Below are 25,283 nucleotides of genomic sequence, written 5' to 3' on the forward strand. Positions count from 1 at the left end.
TCAAAGATTAAAGTTGGATCCATAAACCAGGAAAATGTTGAGCTCCATTCACTACTCCTCTCTGTTAGGGACTCTCGGTTGCTAGGCGACAGAACATTCACCAATGTCACAGCGGGGATTATCTAAAGGCTAACATCCAGCCTCCCCGATCGACGAAGGACCTGGCCAACGTGGACTGGGAAGGCGGCGGCCATTGAAGGACGCAGGCCTCCAATTTGGACTCAGTCTATAACTTACTGACAGTTCAGTTAGTCATCATGCAGTTAAAAACCTTCACTCGTCATATTTACACATTTATGAGACATTTATTAAAAAATATACTGAGGATTCATGAAAAAAAAAGAGATACAAAAAATAAGGTCTAAATAGGCAAAGTGGTTCGAAGAATCCTTATGTCATCGGTGGGACGGTCCTGACTGTCGGTTTCTACCATCCCGATGCGGTTCAGCACGCCCATGCCCTGACACACTCTGCCGAAGATGCTGTGCTTTCCGTCCAGCCACTGAGTGGGAGCGAGCGTGAGGAAGAACTGACTCCCGTTGGTGTCCGGTCCGGCGTTAGCCATCGCTAGAATTCCAGCACCTAACAGGCACAAAGCACGACCGTCCACAATTACCCCGATACCCTCTGTACATCATCTGCTTTGCTCACAAGACCCACTCTGATCAAATATGTGGTTGATCATGATGGAGGTCAAACACAAAGAAAATGAATTGAAATATGACAGTATTTCTTAATTCAAATGATGGTAAACCCGGAGCCGATTAAAAAACATGCCGTCGGGAAAAGATCACATCTGTGACAGAAAACAGGCCGAGCGGGCCTCCAGCTTCCTGCTCCGCTCCATTCTGATGCATCTTTACAGACCAACAGATCCATGAATGTCTTTGTTTTCCTGGTCTGAGCTGGAATCTGGATCTACACTGGACGGACGGACGGATCTGATATGGCGGCTGGAGGTGTGAGGGGCTGTAAGCTAGCTAGACAGCATGTAAACAAGGAGCTCTCAGCAAAGGGGAGGGGAAGGGGTTGCTCCACGCCAACGGTCTCACCCACAAATTTCTAATTACCTACTGCCGCTCTGCAGAAACTATGTCTTAGAAAAAGACTAAGACTTATTCCACTTTTGGCTAAAAGTGGAATAATCATAATTATAAAAGCACTAAAAAAAACACACTTTTATTTCAGACTCAGATGTGGTCCATAGAAAAAGATACAAATACAGTATACATAATAAAAAGTAAAAAGATATAAATTAAAAAGAGTATAATCGCTGTATCCAGTGTTTCCTCAGGGCAGAAGTGTAGCGGCATGAGCTTCTTTTGGGATCAGTCAGAGACATGATAATTGAGTTCTTAGATTTGTCCAGGCGTTCCATAAGGCCGTATGTAAGCTTACGCAGTAGTGCTTCACTGGTGGGGATGTGAGCATCCACAAATAGCTGACTGGCTCTGACTAACAATGCTTTGAAAATAGATCAAAAGATGATCGGAGTGGGATTTTGTCTGCTTTGAACTTGTATTTGAAATCAAAGAAAGTTTTGGACATAGCGAACTACAATCTGCCTGGAAAATGAAAACATTCGTCATTTAAACATTTCTCCACTTTTTACCTGTGAACTTGAGCTCTGGGTGTAGCTCATCCTCAAACTGTTTCCCAAATATGGATGCGCCTCCTCGACCTGTTTTACAGAGAAACATATCACAAAAGTGAGATACGCACACATCTGACATCCAACTATTTAACACATAACACATCTCATTGAAAATTGAAACTTTTGTTATTTTTGGGGCAAAGGTGGAGAATAAAGACTGAGTGTTATAGAGTAAGTAATGAATGTAAAGCTATCAAGCAGGAAACACAAAGTAATGCTCACTTTGTGTCGGTTCCACTTTCACTACTATTCTGAAAATGGTCCTTTCTGATTTCCATAACTTGCCCATCGACAGTGGTGGACAAAATTGTTGGTACCCCTCAGTTAAAGAAAGAAAGTCCACAATGCTCAGGTATTTATTGAAAATACCTGATTTCATCATGACCCTCTGGGCAATTAGTTCTCAGTCTTTTCTGGAGGTAACATAATTTTTGTCCAGCCATATTCCATTAGTTTGTTTTTTTAAATAATTCTGTTAATCAACAACTCAAAAGTAATGGCTGATTTGGATTATTTCATTTTCAATAAATTTTAATTTTTTGTTACTTTTGAACATTTCGAGTCATTTCAGTGAGCATTGTGGACTTTCTCTCTTTAACTGAGGGCTACCAACAATTTTGTCCACCACTGTAGTTTCTGCTTTCAGCCTTAAGTTCACAAATCAAACGGATTCTTTTACTTCCACTTTAAAAACGTAAAAAATGTGAAAAGGTTTCCTGGCTAATAGATCAGACTTTTTCTAGATGCATTGTGCCATAAAGCACTTTGTTTGTATGGGGATCCTAAGTATTTTTTATTTATAATTAATAATATTTATACATAGATACTTCTTTATTTTATTTCTATAAATAGGAATATGTTGAATTTAAAAACATCAATGTTTAATTTTTAACAAAAGTTACCAAATGTTTTGATGTGATCTTTCGGATTTATTTGTAACAGACACACATAGACAGATAGATTTTTTTAATATATACTAAATATATATGTTTTTCCCATTGTTATGGTAATTATCCCTATTTCCATTACTTGTTCATTTTCCTGCGTGACCCCCCCCCCCCCCCCCCGTTAAACTGATCCACAGAATGTGATCAGTTGCACTTTAATTAGGGCTACAAACAATAAATCAAGCTCTACTTTACTTTAGTTAATGATCACTATATTTAATTAAGTAAATGTGATTGAAGTGTCTTTTTTGTTTGTTTTATTTTCTGTTTTTTTTTTTTTACATCTGTGCATTTCATCATTTCTCTAATGGATTTGATAAATCTGTGTACATTCTTTATTGCTTTGACAACAATGCTTGAAATAAATAAACAAATCAAAATCAATCAAAACTGAACATTTTCATCTTAAATTCAAGTCTGGATCTGGATTAACTGACCTGGACTGCAGGTATATGTTTCCAGGCATTCACCTGCCCTTTCTCAGGATGCACTCACCTGTTCCTGTAGGATCTCCACCCTGGACCATGAAGTCTTTAATGATCCGGTGAAACCTGGTGTCGTTGTAGTATCCTCTCCTGGCCAGTTCTGCAAAGTTCTTGCATGTGTTTGGAGCATGGTTCCAGTACAGCTCCACCACAAGTGTCCCCATCCTGCAACACATGACGCCCATAGACTAGAGAGTTAAGGGCTTCAGCTGTCTGAGCATTGAACCCTTTTTCCTTCACTGTGGCTCCCGACAAATACAGAAGTAACAGTTTCAAAAGAGCAACCCCGCGTTTACGCGACTCCACTCTCCAGTCCAGAGACGATACGCTAGCAGGAAATAGCATAGCAAGCTTTGTAAGAAACGTACGTGGTTTCCAGAGCAACAGTGGGCGGCTGCCATGTATCTGGAGGTATCCCGGACATAACGAACCCTAAATGCGAGCCTCACAAACAAATAAAATGTAATTTAGGACTGGAGATTCCTATTCCTCAAAGGTTCATTCAGCAGATTCACATAGAAAGTTCTTCTTCTACTGTTTCCGCCTGGTTGGGGACATCTCTACCGCCCCCTGCTGGTCAGGGATGGAAGTAAGGGAAATGGCACAATAGTAAGGTCACAACTGAAATGTAAGACAATTATGTGAAAACTTCATTCTAAAAAGTCAGAAAAATTAACAAGAAACTGAGAAAACTATAAAAGCGGATTAATTAATGTACATTGAAGTATAAATTGCTGGCCGGATTTGCACAGAATTTAAAAGGTTTTCTTGCAGGAAACAGGCAACGTGTGACCTGCTAAAAAACAGGGGATAAGGAAGCAGGTGTACTGCCACCACTCTTTTCTGTAACTCTTTTTTCTTCTTGATCCAGTTGAATCGAACTCGGCACAGCAGATCTTTATAATGAACTCAATTACCCCCACTTGTTCCTTATTTTACACCCCCATAGTGACTAAATGGATCAGTGGTTGTGCAATGGATTTCGCAAATTCCCAAATCTCCAAATTTGTTCTCTTGGCCCATTCCCTACACCTGTCTTTAAATCAGACGTTCCTGTCATCGGCCCTTTGGTCATCATTACAATACAACCATTCATTGCTGTCTGGCTGCATTCCATCTGTCCTCTTCGGAAGATCTCCATCATCAGACGACAACTCAAAAAACTGGTCCTTTATCTGTGAAACCTAATGAACCGCAGACTCCTGTCCGACCTACTTTTTCTGTGCTGAGATCCAGGAAAAGGTCATTGCTCCACATCTGCAAAGCCACCCAAACTTTAGCAGTCAATACAGTTTAGGAACAAAGGCAGTCACAAGTGTTCTGCTAATGATTACTGATTCTGGTTCACCATCTTCTCTTCTCCTAGAATTAGAAAGGTTCCAGGAAAGTGGGCTCCTGGACCATTTCCTCTCCTGTCCTCACACACCTCATACCTTCAGTATACACCTCTTACTTTTCTCTGCAAAGGAAGAACTTCCTCTCAATTAGTTTCTTGTGACGTTTCTCAAGATTCAGTCTTTGTTCCATTCATGTTGATCTCCCTCTCTAGTTTTTATTAGAAACTCTAGAATATCATCACACCATATGGACTGATCTTAGTGACACCCCCCCCCCCCCCATTCCAAACAGGAAGTACCCACTGGTCCCAAAAAGCCAAAATCCTATAGACTTCCTTTAGAGAAATAAACAGCTGTTACTCAGTCATTCTATTGGCCAGAATAACAATTCTTGCTCTACTACCTTTTATTAACAGGTTCTTGATAATCCTATTTTTTTCACAAAAATTTTGCTGTAGCGTAAGTTATTCAAGTTATAAACTGACCAATCAGATGTCTCAATAAAAGTAGGTGGTCTCACGCTGAATGCTCTAAACCAGGGGTCGGGAACCTATGGCTCACGTGTCATTTCTGGCTCTTTTGATGGCCACATCTGGCTCGCAGACAAATCTTTAAGTATACTTTTTTTTTCATTAGACCAGTCCTTCCCGGCGCAATGCGATGCCAGAGGGGCGTGCAGTAGTAGCGGAGCTTGCAGAAAACCTGCGCCACTATCAGTTTACTACTATCTATTATTTCACAGAGTTTGTACCAGCCGGGAACCTGCAGATGCGCGGTTCCATCTCTGAGAAGGAGCGCGCATCTGCAGGGATGTGTGAGGAGGAAAGGGGGAGGGATAGTGGGCACAGGCAGCGAGGTGAAACGCGCAAATTGTCAAAACTTAGAACACGCTGCCCGTCACATTCCACACATTGCAGCGTGTGTCTTTGTCTCCACGTTTGCATGTGAGCAGTCTTTCTCACATCTGAAGTACATTCAGACCAACCTACGATTAAGTTTAACGGACGGAATTCTCAACGCCCACTTGAAGCTGAAACTCACCATGTATTAACCAAACAAGACCATCAGCAAAACCACCATGCAGCACCAGAAGTTGCATTAATGCTAAGAGATATAATCATTTCTTAGCAACAGCATAACAATGTTATTAAAAAGAATCCACACATTTCTTGTACTTTAAATCTGTTGAAATTGCACAAAATGCACACATTGTACCATTCAGCATTGTGGTGAGTCGGATTTTTAGGAGGGCTGATGCGGGAGCATAAAAAGTTGGGAGAAGCGCTCTCAACGGGAGAGATTGAGGAGTTGTTGAATAAGTAGGTCACAGCCTACAATAACCAGAAGAAAAAACCTTAAAAAAGATTAAGTCTCCGTGCCTCAGTGGGAAAGGGACTCTACAATATTGTATGGCTCTCACGAAATTACATTTAAAAATATGTGGCGTTTATGGTTCTCTCAGCCAAAAAGGTCCCCGGCCCCTGCTCTAAACGTTAATTTTCCCAAACCTGCTTTAAAGTAGTAGGGGGTGTGGCGTTTTTTTAAACAACCTCACTCCTGATTTGCCAGAGTGGTTGTTAAACCCGGTGCTATCTTGTGGGGTCCAGATGACCCCACTCCCAACGTTAACGAGCCTCCGCGTTAATGTTAACGTTGGGGGTGGGGTCATCTGGACCCCACAAGATAGCACAAGGGCTAGAGAAACGTTGACTTAGACCAGGGGTCGGGAACCTTTTTGGCCGAGAGAGCCATAAACGCCACATATTTCTAAATGTAATTTCGAAAGAGCCATACAATAATGTTGTGTCCCTTTCCCACACTGAGGCACGGAGACTTAACCTCTTTTAAAGTTCTTTATTCTGGTTACTGCAGACCGCAACCAACGCCCTACAATTAATTCAGCAACTCCTCAGTCTCTCCCGCTGAGAGCGCTTCACCCAACTTCTTATTCGCTCACTGCCGCATCAGCTCTCCTATTTCCTTATTCTGCCCATGGCTGAACCCCATTGGTCTAAACTACCTAACAACAGGCTGAGCGACAGAACTGAGGGCCAATCAGCAGCTCTGCTTGATGCGTTCAATGAACTCCAAAATTTAGAACGCGACCCAACAACAGCTCAACTCAGTTCGCAACAATATGTTTAAAACTAAATATACGAGTGAATGCATTTGATGTAATTTCAACACTTTTCAAGTACAATAAGTCTGTGGATTCTTTTGAACAACATTGTTATGCTGTTGCTAATAAATGATGAGTATTTCTTATGGTGCTGCATGGTGGTTTTGCTGAGGGTCTAGTCCGGTTGATAGGTGGTGAGTTTCAGCTTCATGCAGGCGTTGAGACTTCCATCTGTTAAACGTGATTGTAGGTTGGTCTGAATGTTCTTCAGATGACAGAAAGACCGCTCACATGCAGACACGGAGCCAAACATATACTCACATGCTGCAGTATGTGACAGCAGCGTGTTTTAAGTTTTGACAATCCCTGCGCGATTCACCTTGCTGCCCGTGCCCACAAACACCCCCTTTCTTCCTCACACATCCCGCTGCAACCGCGCGCTCTTTCCCAGAGACAGGAGCGCGCAGTTGCAAGGACGGCGGTTCGCAGGTTTCAGGCTGTTATAAACTCTGTGAAATAATAGATCATAGTAAACTGATATGCAGTGCAGATTTTTTTTCTCCAAGCACCGCTACTACTGCCCTGGCATCGCATCGCACCCGAGATGGACTGGTCTAATGAAAAAAAAAAAAGTATAATTAAAGAATTAAAGATTTGTCTGCGAGCCACACGTGACCATCAAAAGAGCCATATATGGCTCGTGAGCCATAGGTTCCCGACCCCTGATTTAGACCAATCATTGCTTACTGACGTCATCTGGTTCCAACATGGTGTCCGTATGGAAAAATGTCGAATGAATTGACTTCACTTCATTAGCGGTGGATGTTAGCTATTTTCTATGGGAGACATGACACTTGCTCCGTCAAGTTCTTGCATGACCAGTCAATGGTCTCACCACAGCCATCAGCTTTCATCTGTCTGGAGGAAATAAAGACATGGCCGGAAGATCATTTTCTTCAAGTTAACGGTTCACAAACTCAAGCCGCCCTAATTATAAACCTTAACAGTGGTTCAACCACCCGCCAAAAGCAGTAGCATACAACTTTCTGTAGGCACAACATCCTCTCCATCATTGTTCTCAGTCTTGCAAATAATTTGATCCAGTGTCCTGCCCAGAGTCAACAAGGTCTCTCTCCTCATTCATAAATATATCCATGCAAACACTCCAACTTCTGTGCTCACAACACACTGTGAGACTCCTACACTAATGCCCATCTCCTTTTAACATTTTATGAACGAAACCTGTCACTGTGTGCAACAGCGCCATCGGTCTGTCTGAGGGCCCCACAGCAGACCGTCGCCTTCATCCGGGAAAAAACGTTTTTTTATGATGCTTTAGTATAACTGGCCTTTTCAAAATTATTATTGTTCTTGCATTTTATCTTGTATTAAACACAGGACTTTGAAATTTTTTCAAATGAAACCTGCACTACAAATAAAATACTGCATTATTTTTTTTTTAACTGACAGGCTCACAGTAATGAAGAGACTCACTCTGGGGTGAGATCGTGCTACCAGGAGAGCTGTCAGTATGTAAACCAAAGCAGGAATATTTAAGTGATGAGCCGATGACGCCACAAAGAGCCCCAGCCCAAAGAACAAAGTCAACCATGAAGGCTCAGAGCCAGATGAATGGAGATGACAGCCAAAGCCAGATTACAGATATTCTTGGGAGACCGGCCAAGGCTTCCAGTTGCGCCCATAAAGTTAGCTTCTGGAAACCTTGGGCTAGACACTTCACCTTCCTTGCCTCCAGTGCAGCTCCACTGGTGTGTGAATGTGCATGACTGTCCCGGTGATGGTCAGAGGGACCGTAGGGGTGAACTGGCAGCCATGCCTCTGTCAGTCTGCCCCAGGGCAGCTGAGCTAAAACAGTAGTTTACCATCACCAAGATGGAATGAATAATGGACACATTGGAAGAACTTCCAGCATCTGGAAAGCACAGATAAATACAATCCATTATTATTAAAAAATGATACAACGACCAGACTCAACAAACCTGCTGGGTTGTGGGATCAAAATGTAAAAAAATACTACTGATAATTCAACTTTGTTGACCCAGTTGTTATCACCAGTCTCAGTAGAACCACTTTCAACTTATAACTTACTTTAAATAATGTGACTGTCAAGGTTATTTCTGAAAAACACAAGAATTAATTAACAGACAGAATCATGAGCCCTGTACAATTTCTCATGAGCAGAGCCAGAAACAGACAACCGTTCGGCACCTCTGCCTCAAGCAGCTCTAAAGATTTTTGTGCCGACATCCTCCTTTCATACCAGAAGTAGGTTTCCCGGGTCACAAAAAAATCTAGGGGCTGCTGGGTTAGTATTTATCAATGCTGCTCAATCTTCTGGCTTCAGAGATGGGTCCGTGGAGAGTTCTAATCTTATGGACACTTCTTGTTCATCTGATGGTGCAATCTCCTTTTCTCCAACTGGCATGCAGAAAAACTCCAGCACTGCAGATTCAACGTCTGTCAAACAGACTATAATCACAGTTTTAAACAGCAGTTAGAATAATAATGAGAAAATAAAGTACATACATCCTAAAGTGACCTCTTGCGTGTCCTATTAAGACCTATTATATTTTCATGCATGCAGATAAGTCGAAAACCTGGAATGAAATTTCTGTGTGAAATAATTCAACAAGATCCAACACTTTAAGAAAGGCTGGATTTAAAAAAAATCTATAAATTCATATTAAATCAAATTCTGTATTGGGTCCTTGGGCAAGACCTTCTGTGCTGCTGCCTGACTATCTAGCCACAAAGGCGCCCAAGTCTAGGTCCCCCTGTGGCTGTCCCCAGCCCGGATAAAATGCAGGATTGTGTCAGGAAGGGCAGCCGTCACATGTGCGAATCAGCGGATTTACTGGGGCGACCCCTGAAGGGATAAAACAAATGCTAAACAACAAATTACAGTGTCATTAATAAACATTCCACCTTAAATTGCTAGTTTTATGAAAAGGGTTTAGAAGAAAATCAAATTGGTTTTGAGTAAAAATTGGAAAATTTGATCTGGAATGCATACACAGGAAGGTGATCAAGGACTTTGTTGACTGCTGTGAACTCAATCACCTTAACATCAATGCCACCAAAACCAAGGAGATGGTGGTGGACTTTGGAAAAAAGGGACTGGACATCCAGGGACCGGACACAAAGAGGGTGGATGTGGACAGGTACCTTGGCGTTCATATCAACAACAAACTGGACTGGTCAGACAACACCAGACTCCTGCACAAAAAGGGTCAGAGAGAGTGGCCTCCACCTTTTGAGGAGATGGAGGTCCTTTGGTGTGTGTAGGCCACTACTCAGGACCTTTTATGGAATTGTAGTTGCATCAACAACTTTCTATGCAGTGGTCTGCACAAAAGGAGGGACAAGGAGAACCTGGACAAGTTGGTCAAGAGGGTAGCTCTGTCCTGGGCTGTCCCCTGGACTCAGTGGACTCTGTAGGTGAGAGGAGGATGCTGACCAAGCTGTCCAGCATCTGGAATAACCCCTCTCACCCTCTGTATGAGACGGCGAGGACCCTGAGGAGCTTGTTCAGCCGCAGACTGTTGCACCCTTAGTGCAAACAGGAACGCTACAGGAAGTCCTTTGCCCCAACAGCAGTTAGACTGTACAACACCACGGCACAGGACTGCAGAAACTGCTGCTGTATTGACTTTTTTGTTTATAATGTGTACTTTTACTACCACTTTTATTTTTTACTGCTATTTTCATTTTTATTCTTATTATTTGTTTTTTTCAAACTGTTCTATTTTTCGTTTTGGTTAAAATTAATATTTTATTGAATGAAACTGAGTAGTAAATTAAACTGAATGGTTAACAATGTCTAAATTGTGATCAAATATTAGTATTCTAACAGTGACACCAAGCCCTATTATTAAGTGAATTTTAACAGAAATATTCAAAGTGAATTATGTGTCTTTAGCAAAAGCAGACCAAGAGGTTTTAAAGATCCAGTAGAAAGCAAAAATAAAAGCCATTAAACTCCACTACATTTCACAGCAGGCACTGTTCCATCTGTTCCACCATCACTTCCTGTCTCCTGCAGCACAGAGGAACTAGACAACTGTGGCCAGCAGTGGAGTCACTCAGACAAACAGCTTATCAGCTGGATCAAGGGTTTTTATACATGCTTTTCTGTGATTCATTCAATATGCTCACGCTCAGATAAAGAGATTTAAAAGCTCAAAACATTTGATTAAAAAAGGTTTGTGTGCAAAGAAGCAGAAAGCACACACATGCACTGTCTCAACAGAGAGGTCTCAGCGTTTATGTAAAGAAAGTTGTTCAAACTTAGACTGGAGGCTTTTTTTACAGTTGTGAATTCTTGAATGGTGTTGTGCTAAAGCAGCTCTTTCACTTCTTGGTCACAGTTCAAGCGGGTCTGGCCTCTTTATTTCAAAAACAACAGCTGCTCATTCCCTGAAATTCAAGGACGCTTTTCCGAGCTTCTGAAATACCACTAAAGAAAGGATTCTGCATTGTGGCCATCTGATGAGACTGGACCACGACGGGCCTTTGGACACAAGGCCATGGCTCTGGTCCACGATTTAAGGAAAGGACGTGAAATCCATGGCAGGAAAACAAACACCGTCATAAATGTCATTAAAGACGCACTCTGATCATTTTCAAAGTGGTCTTTTAATTCTAATCCTGACATTTTTAGCCTAATTAAAAAAACAGTCATTTTCTTGGTCATAGTTTCTGTAATTTCATCAGATATTTGCCTCAGTTGTGGGCAGAACTGTTGCCATGGATTAAGCCCCCTTCCCTTCATCTATTTGCTCACGCGCCCTCCTGCTAGCTCACAGCCCCTCACAACCCCAACCTTACATTACTGGTGCAACAAAATTGGCGAGCGACATCAGAGCTATCCAGCTGTACAGTTTAGTACCAGATTCCAGCTCAGAGATGAAAAACAAAGACGTTCATGGATCTGTTTTTCTGCAAGTGGAAGCATCAGAATGGAGCGGAGCAGGAGCTCATGGCCTGCCGTGGTAGCTTTTACGTTACACCTACAACTGAATATATTTTCCCAGATCTCAACCAGTGAGACAGCAGCTACAGCTAAAGACGTCATGTCGTCAAAGTGGGATCTTATTTGTGTATTTGTACACAGGACACATTTGTACTACATACACGAGTTTTCACAGCAAAGAAGAATCATGTCAAATGGAAACCCCTGATATGCATTTGTTATATTCAATAAAATCCAATGTTGTATTTGATTGTTTTATTTTATTCCAGATATTTGATGGTTTTTGTGGCAGAACCATTTGCAGATTTACTAGTTCAACCAGCAAATAAAAAATGGAAAAAACCTTAGGATCTGCACTTTTGCTCTCTAAAGCTGAGTTTTAGTGTTTTTTGTGCAGGAGCTACTTCCAGATAAAAGTGAGTGAGGTGAAACTTGTGGTAAAATCCCTTAACCACAGTGAAAGGGCTGCTTCCTGTTCTCATTATGAAATCTGTTCAGAGCATTCTGGAAAAAGCAGAAATTCGAATGGATGCTTGACAAACCTGGATTTGGATCAACAGAGTGAATGTGTGACACATGAGTTGTTGTGAAACGGCGTCTTTCTGAGTGAGCTGGAGGTCAGGCCGTCATACCAAGTGACAGACGTGACAGCTGAGAGTCACACTCTGCCTGCACACGGCGGGGAAGGTGCCTCCGTGCTGCAGCAGGAATTTAACCTTCACACAAAACCAAGTCAAGCAGACAGAAAGAAATGACTCCAGCAGCAGAAACACCTAATCAGCCAAGTCAAGAGCTAAAAATCTGAAACCAATAATTCACTTTGTCAGCTGGTTCACACTTGGTGAAAAGTGTTTCAGCTGACGGTTTGCTTAGACGCACAGTTACACAAATATTCTGCAGCTGTTCTGGTTTTTCTAAGAGAGTTTTCACACTTTTTATCATTTAAATGCTTAAAATATGACAGGATTACACTAAGAGTTCTTGAGTCAACTTCTCCACACCTCTGGTCGCAGTGATTCAGCTCATCTGTTACTTTTGATTTGGTGCTGGTCACAGATCTGGGCTGGTTTCTTGGGAGTGATCTCAGCTCATCAGGCTGAAGTGCAGAAATAAAGTCAATATTTTGTAGTTGATTTTGATTTCTACTCTATGCAATGTGAGATAATCGTGAAGCTGCACTACAACCCTTTTTTTCTAAATTAAAAAAATGTGTTGAAATCTTTTTATAGAAAATTTAAATGACAGATTGGTCTGATGAAGTCCAATAAATCAGAAATCTGTTTTTAAACTAAGAGAAAAAAAAGTTTTCTTTACAAAACGTCTACTAGTTCAAACTATATCATTTTCTATTTTCAGGAGCAATAATTTAAATGAAAAAAAAAACTGTACACTAAAATCAACAGAAATAAGTGTTGTTTATTCCTGCTCCCTCTCTTTTCTCCATCTACATGGACTATGTTTTAATGTTTTTCTAATGTTCATTACATGTTTAGTCACTGTTTTAAACCCTCTGTCTTCCTGTTTTCCATCTGTTCTAAACAGAAAATGCAAAAAGCTGCTGTTTGTCAGGAAAATGAGCTGCGAAGGGCTGCGTTGTTTTCAATTCAGATTTTAAGCAGGAAAAGAGCTTTTTTAGTTTGATTTGATGAAAACAAAAATAATGGAGGCATGTCTTCTCAGTTCCTTGGTTAGAGAGGGAAAAATTCTGCATTTACCCAAATATAAATACTCAGAGGTGACCCCCACTCAGGCTTTGCCACCCTGAGCCCCATAAATCTGGCATTTACAAGACGAAAGGCAAAAGAAAACTTTATGGCAGTTTTAAAATACAGGACTTCACTAAGGATAATGTTCAAAGAGAAGTAAAAAAGAAAAAAGAAAAGAAACAGAAAAATTCCTAAAACAGTGTTTTTTGGGGGTTGATCATGCTTTTTCAAAATTCTGCTGTTTAAACTTTTCTAGAGGATTTAGAAAAAAATGAAATAAACATTTCCTAAGGAATTGGCTAAAGGCGAATCTTTCCACCAACAGCTTTCCAATCCTCCAGATGTGCATCTACAGTTGTGAAGTTTCTTCTGATCCAAAGAATACTTTAAATTCCCACGAATCCACACATGTAAAAAAAATGTTATCATAGTTTTCAGAAAACAAAGTCAAAATCTCATGTTAAGCTTTTTCTGTCCTAAATGACACTTTCTGAAGAAAAATTAAATACTTTTTGTTTTGTGAAGTAGTATTTTCAAAGTAAATGTCCATATATATAAGTTGTCACACCAACCTTAAAGCTGACGCTTTAAAGAAGTTCTGGTCAGAAAATAATAAAGCTGCCCTCAGAAATCCTCGGAATGAAAGCCCATGGATGAGAAAGATAAAAGATTTAGCCAAAATGTTATTCCTTCTAAGCTAGGATGTATATTGCTTTTCAGAGTGGGTATGTTGGGCCCCCTTGTGGCTAAAAAAACACACTTCCTGAAAATTAGGTAACTTTGAGGCGACTCCTTAATTCATATCTATTCTCAGTCAGACCATTTAAAAACTAGAAGATGTATGCGAGCCCTGCCATTAGACAACGTCTCCCTCAGCAACATGGCAGATTCTGTCTGCAAGCGGCGCAGTCTCCTGAAAGCTTCACACACCATCAAGGAGCGGGGCAAGTGGGGCAGCAAGAAAGAGTTTATCCTCTCTGTTGCCGGGGCTATTATAGGACTTGGCAATGTGTGGAGATTCCCCTATCTCTGTTACAAGAATGGTGGCGGTAAGTTTTCCTTTTAATTTTGCAAAATGAAGTTTCGGGCACATTACTGCCAACTGTTTTGGGTTGAGAGGAAGATTCTGACTGTTGTCACAGAACATGGATTTGCTCCAGAGGGAGCAAGTAAGTGTGTAGCTACAGTCTCCATAGGTTTCCCAGGTTTTCCTGCCATAGTGCTGTTCATTAGGCAGAATGATTCTGGCTCCAGATGGGTTATAATTAACTTGACACTGTTTAAAACTTTTAGGAAACTCTTTAACAACAGCGCAACACTCATAGATAAAGTGCCCAAGAACTTTTTTAAGGAGAACATTTCAGTTTCAGCACAGACCCTGAATGATCCAGGTTATGATCCTCTGAAGATCCCAAAGTAAAGTCAGGTCATGCCAGAAGAGCTCAGACCGTTACATGACAAAAGCTCAACCACTGCAAAGCTAAGGAGCGTTCTTCCAAAGAATGTAATGTCCTCAATCTGAACAGTGACAGCAACCCATTTGAAAGAGCAGAAACATTGAAGGGAAAACATGAAAGTGCTGTGAAGGACTACCTTTGCAGCAGCAACAATGCAGTAAGTAACTCGCACGTGAATTCAGGCATGAAGAGAAGCTCACGTGTCAACAATGACCTTAACACCGGGCGGGATGATGTTTGTGTCAGGGTCACAAAGGAAGGACTTGCAGATATGAGGAGTCTGCTCAGAAGAAGCCTTTTAGATTAAGTGTCAACAATCTAATCTAGTTTTCTTTTTTTAGTTCCTCCAAACCTAAAGTCATCCACTTTCCTCAAGGTTTGAATTGGAAAAGAAACAAAAAATGGTTTGATTTTAACTTGATTCTTTTATTTGTTATTTATTTTTTGGCCAAATTTTGTCTAGATTTAAATCTCTGATCAAAATGGGCGGCTGATATTGACAGCAGAGATCACACTTTTCAGTTTGAAAGCCATTTCTTTTTCACATCTTCAAGACTTTTGGATTTTATTCAAAAAGGAAACAGAAAAAAACCTTTTAGCCTGCGGCTGCTGGATAAAAAAGGTCAAAATACATGCAGTAGAACAGACGATTCCCTCTTCATGGAGACTCAGCTGTTACAACCATGCAGAGAAAATCGGCTGCACACGGCTTGTTGCTCTTGTTACACTGACACATAGTTCTGTGGTGTGCTTTGTTGTTTTTTTTCTTTTTCAGGTGCATTCCTAATTCCTTACAGCCTCTTCCTTGTGATGTGCGGCATCCCACTGTTTCTACTGGAAACAGCACTGGGCCAGTACACCAGCCAGGGAGGCATCATGTGCTGGAGGAAGATATGTCCTTTGTTTGAAGGTAAGACTTCCAACAGAATGGTTCAGGTGAAAACAGATGACACGTGAGACTGACTGTGTTATTCTGCAGGGATGGGATATGCCAGCCAGATAATAATATTTTACGGAAGTGTCAGCTACATTGTGGTTTCAGCCTGGGCGTTCCTCTACCTTTTCTCTTCGTTTTCTAAAGAGTTGCCTTGGGCGACTTGTAATAACGAATGGAACACAGGTACATTTATGACACAATGACAATAAGTTTTGTGCCTAAGATTCTATAGTTAAACTGTTTCTTTTTCTAAATGACAAAGACCTAAAGTGGTCTAAAAAGAGTTTTCAGTATTCAAGATGTGCTTGATGTGTTTCAGATAACTGTGTGGTCATAAACACCTACAATGTGACGGCTAACTTGACCTCACCTGTGAATGCATCATCATCATCATCATCATCCTCCATCATGGAATTTTGGCAGTAGGTTTCTGAATGTGTGCACACTCACAGGTAGTCTCCATGTGTTACTATTGTCACAGCCTGCTGCAGCCTGAACATTACAGTGAAGGCAGCAAACACTCAAGATCTACAGATCAATTCTTGTACAGTGGAGGAAATAAGTATTTGATCCCCGTGCTGATTTTTTGGTTTGCACACCTAAAAAGAAATTGACAGTCTGCCATCTTACCATACGTTCATTTGAACAATGAAAGACAGAAAATCGCAAAGAAAACCAAGAAATCCACTTGAATTAATATACATGTATTTGCATTTCATTGAGGGAGATAAGTATTTGATCCCCTAGTAACCATTAAGAGTTCTGGTTCACACAGACTCTCCTAATCAACCTGTCACCTGAACTGAAGACACCTGTTTGACCTAATCATCTGTAGAAAAGACACCAGACCACAGAATCAGTCCATCAGTCAGACTCCAAACACTCCAACATGGAAAGACTAAAGAGCTTTCAGTGGACTCAAGGGAGAATATTGTAGACCTGCAAAAGACCAGGATGGACTACAAAACCATCAGCAAGAAGTTGGAGGTTAAGGGGACAACTGTTGGTGCAATTGTGCCAAAATACAACATGACCATCAATCCAGCTGTAGATGTGGAGCTCCAAACCAGATCTGACCTGGAGGGGTTTCCATGATCATAAGAACAGAGAGAAATCAGCCTAAAACAACACGGCAGGAGAAAGTTGATGATCTCAAAGCAGCTGGAACCACAGTCACTAAGAAAACCATTGGTAATACTTTACCCCGCAATGGTTTAACACCAGTGCTGGCGTATAAATGGTAAAATGGTAAATGGCGTATACTTATATAGCGCTTTTTACCTTCTTTCGAAGGCCCAAAGCGCTTTACAGTCACAGTCCCATTCACCCATGCACACACACATTCACACACTGATGGTGGCTCCGCTGCAGAACACTGGCAAAGTCTCCTTTGCTAAAGAAGGCACATGTGCGAGCCTGCCTAAAGTTTGTTGGTGTACACCTTCATGATTTAGAGATTGGGATAAGGTGCTGTGTTCAGGTCATGCCAAAATGGAACTCTTTGGCATCAACTCAATCCGTTGTGTTTGGAGGAAGAGAAATGCTGCCTATGACCCCAAGAACCTTCTTCCCTCCACCAGGAGGCTTGAATAGGTGGTAGATAGGTCTTCCAACAGTATAATGACCCTAAACACACAGCCAAGGCATGGCTGAAGAAGAAGCCTATCAGGTCATGGAGTGGTCCAGCCAGTCTCTGGACCTATGGAGAGAGCTGAAGCTCAGCTGCCAAGCAAAAGACGCCAAATGATATAAAGTCATTTGTGAAGAACAGTGGACCAATCCTCCTGATACGTGCAGACACATCAACTATGAGAAACATTGGACATCTATGCATGAAAATATGGATTTTGTCACATGGAACTGAGTCTTTCTAGCAATAGGGTTCAAATACTTATTTCCCTTACTAAAATGCAAAAAAAATGTATATCAATTCTTTAAAGTTGATTCTTGTTTTTTTTTTCTTTGAGATTTTCTATCTTACTGTTCAAAGGAACCCATTAAGATGTCAAACTGTCAATTTCTTTTTAAGAGGGCAAACCTACAAATTCAGCAAGGGGTCAAATACCTGTTTCCTCCACTGTAAATGGTAAAAAATAAAAGTCAACATCAATGTTCAATATAATATTGGATCTTATTATAAATTGTGGATATACATTTAAATGTATTCATTTTTATGTTCTTTACATTTTACTGCAATTGAATCAGTTCAGTTAGCTTTCTCTGTTGCTTTCTGGTGGCTTGTTGGCTGTTGTTTGTCAGATCTCTTCATTACTGGCATCCGTATGAGAGCGTATTTTTGTTATGGAAAAAACCTTACTTGAAAGTAGCTTTTAGCTGGTTGGTTTACCTCTGGAGTAAAGCCCTTTTCCTCTCTAATATTCTTGGGTTTTTGCTGACACTGCTTTCTACAAATCCTCCAGAGACGTAGGGTTAAAATCTGGAAGCTGGCTTGGTCTCTCTGAGATTCTCAAATAAACCCTTGGTGGATTTTGAGCTGCGCTTGTCCTGCAGGAGGGTTCACAGATCCTGAAGATCTACTTCCAGGCAGCTATGAGAAATTTTTTACAAAGCACTTGAACGCCCCCGTGTGATCATGACTTTGTGTTAAATTAACTTAGGTCTAAATTGTTTTTTCACCAGACAATTGCAGAAAGTTGAAAATTGCAAAGTTTCTCTAATAACCCACATTTTCAGCAGGAATTGAACTTTTGGACTTAGATTGCAGATGTATTTTATTTTGTATAAACTTCTGGGCTTCAGGTTTGGAACGGGGCATTGGTCTGTTAAGCTTAAGTTCAGAAGGAGTGTCTTCTTTATACTTGAACTTATTGTTGTGTTTGTTCCTTTGTGTTTTGGTTATGGTGTATTATTTATGTTTTTAAACTTGCCCTGTCCAACAATTAAGGAAACAGATGAGAGCTGAAGGCCTCTTGTGTTGACAGGATTTACTGTTCCAACATGGGGTTATAAATCTTCTGACATATCAGAGGTATATTTGAATAAACCCCTTTTGTAATTGGCGTGTTACATTGCTAAAATGTAACAGAAATGTGAAGCTGAGTCCAGCATTGTTCTTTTTTTTGCAGATTGTAAAATCTTCTTGACTGCTTTGATGTGAATTGCACTTGGTTGGTGTGTGATAAATAGATTTGTTGAGAATAAACATCTACATGTGATCTTCCAGAAGGCGGGTGTTAAATCTATCTAGCGGCATAGAGACCTTGGGAAATTTACGTTGGGACCTTGCCTTGTGCCTTCTTCTGTGCTGGGTCATCTGCTACTTTTGTGTCTGGAAAGGAGTGAAATCTACAGGAAAGGTAAAACTAACATTTATTCAATAGAAATTTGAGATGACAAAATTACTTATTGTTGTGACTTTTTTAAATTCCACTCAAAACAATCAGTATAAAATTTCATTTGATGTGGGTATTTTCTCTTCTGACACAGGCCACCTACTTCACAGCCACATTTCCATTCCTGTTGTTAGCAGTGCTATGTGTCAGAGGACTGACCCTTCCAGGAGCTCTCCATGGTATCAACTATTACCTTTACCCTGATCCAGCACGGCTTGCAGACCCACGGGTATTGTTTTACTTTTGCTAAATGTTTTATTGTATTTGTTTACTGTTTTTTCCGTTTTAGTATAAACTGTGTTTTATTCTTTTAGGTTTGGGTTGATGCTGGAACACAAATATTGTATTCCTATGCCGTATGCTTGGGGTTCCTGACTTCTCTTGGGAGCTACAACAAGTACAATAACAACTGCTACAGGTGAGCCCATGAGGAATTATTTTCTATTTAAAACATCCAGCAAAAAATACATTTTTATCCCAAATTTACAATCATCTTTTAACTGACAGTGATCTTTAAGAAAACAGAAAAACCTGTGAAAAATCAATTCCCAGCTCATGTAAAGCATTCAATAATTTGTAAAATACAGATTATTATTTAAAAAAAGGCACCTTTTTTAACATTCTTAGTTTAATCAAACTGAGAAGCACATCCTTCACTTCTTTGTTTTCACTTCCATTGGGAAAAAATTGACACAGTGAATCATTGTGGCTAAAGAAATATGCTCCTTCAGGAGCTATTTTTGAACAATGAATGAATGAATGATTCATCAAATGGAAATGCAAATCTGAGAGTAAATTGCCTTTCTGGGGGCCTATGAAGAAGCTGAAGTTAGTAGTAGAAATTGCATGCTTTGAAGTAATGTTACTGCATTGTTAAAGAATAGTTTTCAAGCCTTGACCCATATCCACTGCAAAAGAAAGTCAATTACGATGCATTTATTTTGTTTTTTGGTTAAATTTGCAGAGACTCCCTCTGTCTGTGCTTGTTGAACAGTGGGACCAGCTTCACATCTGGGTTTGCCATTTTCTCAGTTTTGGGCTACATGTCAGAAAAGCAGGGTGTTGATATTTCAGTTGTTGCTGAGTCAGGTACTGACTATAATTTCATTGTAAACTCAACATGATGTTTTTTAAATTAAAAAAAAAGTGCCAATTCCCAGGCTAAAACATCCATTTAATGATCAGATCCCACTGCTTTGCAGGCCCTGGCCTGGTCTTCATAGTCTATCCACAAGCTGTGACCTTGCTGCCATGGCCTCAGGTCTGGTCTGTGTGCTTCTTCGCAATGATCATCCTTTTAGGAATTGACAGCCAGGTTAGCTTTTAAAATACTATATCACACATTTCATTCTTTTTTATCTATTGAAACCAAGGTGTGTTTTTTTTTTTTTTTGTCTTTTTCCAGTTTGTAGGGCTTGAAAGCATTATGACCTCTTTAACAGATGTCTTCCCCTCCCACATTCGCAGAGGACGCCACAGAGAATTATATTTACTGCTTATTTGTTGCATTAGCTTTGGTTTTGGACTGTTTTTAGTTTCAGAGGTAAGACCCGCTGCAAAGAAAAATGTGTTTTTGTTATTTTTTTTAACACGTTCTTGTGGCATTTTTCTGATGTTAGATTTGTATTTAAAAAAAATAGGATTAAAGATTGCATTAGTAGCAGACAAATAAATGCCATTTGAAAAAGAGCTTATTTGTGACACAAAAAAATAAGGTGGACGAGTCACAGTCTCCCTGCTCCGCTCCATGCTGATCATCCACTGTCAGACAAACTGATCCGTGGACGTCTTTGTTTTCCTGGTCTGAGCTGGGATGTGGATCTAAATGAACGCCTGGGTAGCTCTGGTAAATTTTGTTGCACCGGTAAAGTTAGGTTGGGGGTGTGAGGCGCTATAAGCTAGCGGGAGAGCATGTAAATAGATGGGTGATGGGAAGTGTGGGCGGCTTGGTCTGCACCAATGGGACCGCCCACAACTCTGAGAAAATTTTTTGAAAAACTCTGCAGAAAGTTTGTCCCAGAAAACAGAATTTTTATTATGCCTAAAAACGGCATGGTTATGGTTAAAATACTACTGGGAACACTTATGCAATTAATGAAAAGATTGGAGTGAGAATTTAAGTTTTTGAAACTCTAATATTAAAATTTATAAAATGTACATAACCATTGATCTACATTCCCTACTACACACAAAGAACATGTTACCCAAAAAGGACAAAAATAGTTCTGCTGTAACATCTGGATGAATATTGAATGAATCTTTTACTGACTGACCTTTTCACTTTCAGGCTGGCCCATATATCCTTCAAATATTTGATCACTATGTGTGCAGTGGGCCCACACTTCTTATGATGGCAATTTTCCAGTCGGTCATCATTGGATGGATTTATGGTGAGACACACTTGCACACGCCTCACCCGTTGGGTGGTCCAATCTATTTGTCAGTCAGGGGTGTAAATCTCAGGCTTGACACTTTAGTCCACATACCTTCATTTGCTAAGAACCTTGAAAGTTTCTATGGATGAAAGGACATGCAAAATGATTAAATAGAAATGTCAACACAGCCTTGAAGTTAGGGCTTTAGGAATGCTGTTGAACACCCACTTAAATCCTTTTGGTACCCTTTAATGATGAAGGTGCTCTTCTTCTAGGAGCTGAGCGTTTTTACGACAACATTAAGGACATGATAGGCTACAAACCCCTTCCACTGATTAAGTACTGCTGGATGTATGCTACTCCTCTTATTTGCCTTGTAAGTTTGTGAAACCCATCTTTTTTGATTCATCAATGTGTTTTCCCTTCAAGCTCCATTTATATGAATACATGATTTTTTCTCCTCTAAAGGGAACCCTTGTATTCCTGCTGCTGCAACAAAGTCCCCTGATGTTCAGTAACACGTATAGGTACCCATGGTGGGCCTACCATATTGGCTGGTTTCTAGCTACGTCTTCGTTATCTGCAATCCCTCTCAATATGATTTGGAAACTGTCGAAAGAAGAAGGAACTCTCTGGCATGTTAGTGTCTCACTAAAAATTAATATGAAACAAGGCCTTCACAAGTTGTCAACCTGTTTGCACTGTTATTCCTGCTGCAGGAGGCATTCTGTAACAATATGGTTGTTTTCTCCAGCGTCTCAAAACAACCACCCAGGCTGCAGATGATCTGACTGTGATGGAAAATGAGATGGGAAGCATTGATGCTTCTGTGGCATGTCCATGAGGACAGGAACTCTAAATGTATTCATTGACGTGTCTGTCCTTTTTTCTTTGTTTTTGTTTTTTTTAATTTTTTAAAATTGTGTATTCAACATGTTATGGCATCTGCATTGTTATTGAAATGGTGCAACATTTAATGTAGCACACTTTAACAAGTTATAAAATGAAACACACAATACATTCTTAGTTCTTTATTTTTCTTTTTTACATTTTATTTTCATTTTATTTTCCTGTCTTCTGCTAGGCTTTTCCAACTCCGTAAAGCTCTCTGTCATCATGTCTAAAAGGTGCTTTAAAAAGAAAAAAAAAACTGCCTCATTAAACCAAAAACAAATGAATCAATTTAAATGTCAGAAATGAAAGAAGCTATACCTGTGAATCAGATGAAAAAAGCTTAAAATGGATGGATGGATGGATGGATGGATGGATGGATGGATGGATGGATGGATGGATGGATGGATGGATGGATGGATGGATGGATGGATGGATCAACAAAGTGATACAAATGGGGGATACATTGAACAAAAAAAGTAAGAGTACAACATTAAACATTGCATGTGTCCTTAAATTTTAGAGGCAAACGCATCGACACAACAAAAACAAGTGCAACTGCTCCTTTTGTTAAAATATATTTATATTAATTTATACATTTGATAAGCAATGGAAAGATCAACTCTTTGAAATGCCACTTCTGGTTTTGAGGGGTTGCTTCTGTTAGGTTTATGACAAAAGAAAAGTTCACAAAGTAGAGTAAAGCAACAAACAAATCAAAAGAAACAGATAATAGAAAAAACAAATAATAAGTGAAGTCAAGTACAGAACCAATACAAAACATGCAAACAGACATAAACACCCGCACATAAAAGCTCTCACTTTTTACCCCTCACCCCAGATGCATTGGTCAGAGGTAAGAGCTCAGTCTCCCACACTACAACTCCCCGCAATCCCCAGCAAACACTTCCTGGATGTGTCATTCATTCATTGATGAATGAATGACACCTGATTCTCATTCATTCATCAACCACAGCATACTGAAGCACTGAATTATTGCTTGTGTCACTCTGCCTTCATTACTGGACCTTCATTGTGTTTGGACCTGATCCTCTGTCTCCTGACCCTGCCGCCTGCCTCGACTCTTGCCTGGATCTTGACTACCCTGTCTCTCCTCTGATGATCTTATGCCTGTTATTGACCCCTGCCTGCCTGACCCTGATTTAGCTTTGTGTCTTTAAGCTGAGCTAATAAACCTGCTGTATTTGGATCCAGCCGTCTGCCTGTTCTTGGGACAGAATACTTCGCCAAACAAGGATCCAGCAGCAGGAATTTCTAGCCCGACCAACCCCACGGGGTTTGCTACTTTGTTGCTGGAGCACGGTCGCCAGCTCCAATTGAATTCAATTCAATTTTATTTGTATAGCCCAAAATCACAACAGTCGTCTCGATGGGCTTCGAAGTAAAACATGAACTCAAAAGGATCACGAATACAAAGAGTTCAATAGGAAAATACTAAAATGAACTAACAAACTGACTAAGCTATACTGGCATCCCTGCCCTTAGACCCCCCTTCGCGGTAAGGAAAAACTCCCAAAAAAAACGGATTCCGGAAAAAACGAAGAAACCTCAGAGGTGCCCACATGAAGGAGGGATCCTCCCCCAGGACGGACAGGCGATTTACCAGAACTCTTAGAGAAGAATTAACTTATCTAAATCTACAACTACATATATGAAAGTCCAGCAGACGAGCTTCATCCAGCCGTGGTTGTGGGGACAGTCAAAGGCGCGAGTCGAGCCGGAGACAGGAACCACAGCCAGGTGTAGGAGCAGGAGCAAAGGCGATGTAAACGGTCAGGAACTGGAGCACGGATGAACCAACTGGAATCTGGAAGCACTCCCACTCCCCAGGAGGGGAGAGGAAAAGAGGGACAATACATGAATCGCACTGTACCAGACAGAGGCATGGAGAACTAAATGATAAATTATGATCAAGAATAGAGGAGAGGAAGGGTAGAAGTAAAAAAGGAAAGAGGACAGAACCCCAGTGTACCATAGTTACCCCAGCTTCAACTTCTAGCAGCCTTTTAAAAGAAATAGTTATTAAGTTTAATTTAAACAAATTAACATTAAGTTAAATAATCTCTGAATACTAACTAGTCTGACAATAAGCCTGTCCAAAGAGGAATGTTTTAAGTCTAACTTTGAATGTAGAAACTGAGTCGGCCTCTATTACATGAGCTGGGAGTTTATTCCATAAGACAGGGGCTTGGTGACTAAACGCTCTACCTCGAACCGTACTTTTACTAATTCTAGGAACCACAAGCAGTCCTGCATTTTGCGAGCGAAGTGTTCTCATTGGATGGTTAGGGACTATGAGGTCCTTAATATAGGACGGGGCCATTCAATGTAAGGCCTCCATCATCTAACCTCTGCAACAAAAGCCATCACATCACGGCTGCAAATCAACTCGCCTGTCAGTGACACATCTCCTCCTGTCCCTCAGTTATTAACAACAGCCGGAGGCGGCGCACCTAGAGCAATTCTTGCTCACACACCGAGACCGAGAATGGCGCTTCCAGACAAATTTAATGGGGACCCTGAGCACTGCGTGGGGTTCCTTATGCAGTGTAATCTGTTTCTGCGCCAACAATTGAGTCTCTATCCCACAGAAGATGTTAAAGTGTCACTGGTGAACTCTCTCCTGACCAGAGAAGTGCGAGAGTGGATGACTGCGCACTGGACTGGAGGATCGTTACCCTTTCACTCATATGCTGCACTCTCAAAGCAGTAACGTGTGATGTTTAACCACCCAGTGGAGACTATGATTGACTCTGGGACGGCAGGGAATTTCATTGACCTGGTTTTTGCTCATTCTCACGATGTCCCTTTCCTCACCTACGATGCCTGGGGGGGCTGTCACCGCCCTAGACGGAAGGCCCCTGGGGGCGGGCCAGATCCGATTCCTGACTCAGGACATTGCAATCGTCTCATTGGATCACCATCATGAATTACTCCACCTCTTCGCCATCAAGTCCCCTCGTTGTCCAGTAATCCTTGGTCTGCCTTGGCCACGAACCAACTATAAA

General features: G+C 40.8%; 2 protein-coding genes across 3 annotated transcripts; one reads left to right on the forward strand and one right to left on the reverse strand.

Annotated features, from left to right (window-relative positions):
- Nucleotides 1-285: 285 nt before the first annotated feature.
- On the reverse strand, nt 286-3,689 carry ppil1 (peptidylprolyl isomerase (cyclophilin)-like 1). Its single transcript, XM_004068507.4, has 4 exons — nt 3,455-3,689; nt 3,097-3,251; nt 1,613-1,681; nt 286-582 (listed from the first exon to the last, which is right to left on the reverse strand). The coding sequence occupies exons 1-4, from the start codon at nt 3,508-3,510 to the stop codon at nt 362-364; spliced, it is 501 nt and encodes a 166-aa protein (XP_004068555.1). The 5' UTR covers nt 3,511-3,689; the 3' UTR covers nt 286-361.
- A 10,309-nt stretch (nt 3,690-13,998) lies between these two features.
- On the forward strand, nt 13,999-22,537 carry LOC101159429 (sodium- and chloride-dependent GABA transporter 2-like). Of its 2 annotated transcripts, none has more exons than XM_020703052.3 (14): nt 13,999-14,290; nt 15,474-15,608; nt 15,678-15,818; nt 15,955-16,057; nt 18,820-18,952; nt 19,083-19,217; nt 19,303-19,406; nt 19,953-20,077; nt 20,191-20,303; nt 20,394-20,531; nt 21,276-21,378; nt 21,639-21,739; nt 21,832-22,002; nt 22,118-22,537. In XM_020703052.3, the coding sequence occupies exons 1-14, from the start codon at nt 14,083-14,085 to the stop codon at nt 22,205-22,207; spliced, it is 1,800 nt and encodes a 599-aa protein (XP_020558711.1). In that variant the 5' UTR covers nt 13,999-14,082; the 3' UTR covers nt 22,208-22,537. The 2 variants fall into 2 exon arrangements, with proteins under 2 accessions (XP_020558711.1, XP_020558712.1); XM_020703053.3 differs by having other exon boundaries at nt 22,083-22,381.
- Nucleotides 22,538-25,283: the final 2,746 nt, after the last annotated feature.

The sequence above is a fragment of the Oryzias latipes genome, chromosome 5 (genome assembly GCF_053564925.1).
Source record: "Oryzias latipes strain Hd-rR chromosome 5, Olatipes_Hd-rR_3.1".
NCBI lineage: Eukaryota > Metazoa > Chordata > Actinopteri > Beloniformes > Adrianichthyidae > Oryzias > Oryzias latipes.

Coding starts and splice junctions, on each gene's coding strand:
- ppil1 (XM_004068507.4), bottom strand. CDS start 3,510: ATGTCCGGGATACCTCCAGATACATGGCAGCCGCCCACTGTTGCTCTG. Junction 1,682..3,096: donor TGGAGATCCTACAGGAACAG/GTGAGTGCATCC, acceptor TCTGTAAAACAG/GTCGAGGAGGCGCATCCATA. Junction 583..1,612: donor CCCAGAGCTCAAGTTCACAG/GTAAAAAGTGGA, acceptor TGTGCCTGTTAG/GTGCTGGAATTCTAGCGATG.
- LOC101159429 (XM_020703052.3), top strand. CDS start 14,083: ATGCGAGCCCTGCCATTAGACAACGTCTCCCTCAGCAACATGGCAGAT. Junction 14,291..15,473: donor CTGTTACAAGAATGGTGGCG/GTAAGTTTTCCT, acceptor TTTCTTTTTCAG/GTGCATTCCTAATTCCTTAC. Junction 20,078..20,190: donor TTCAGTTGTTGCTGAGTCAG/GTACTGACTATA, acceptor ACTGCTTTGCAG/GCCCTGGCCTGGTCTTCATA.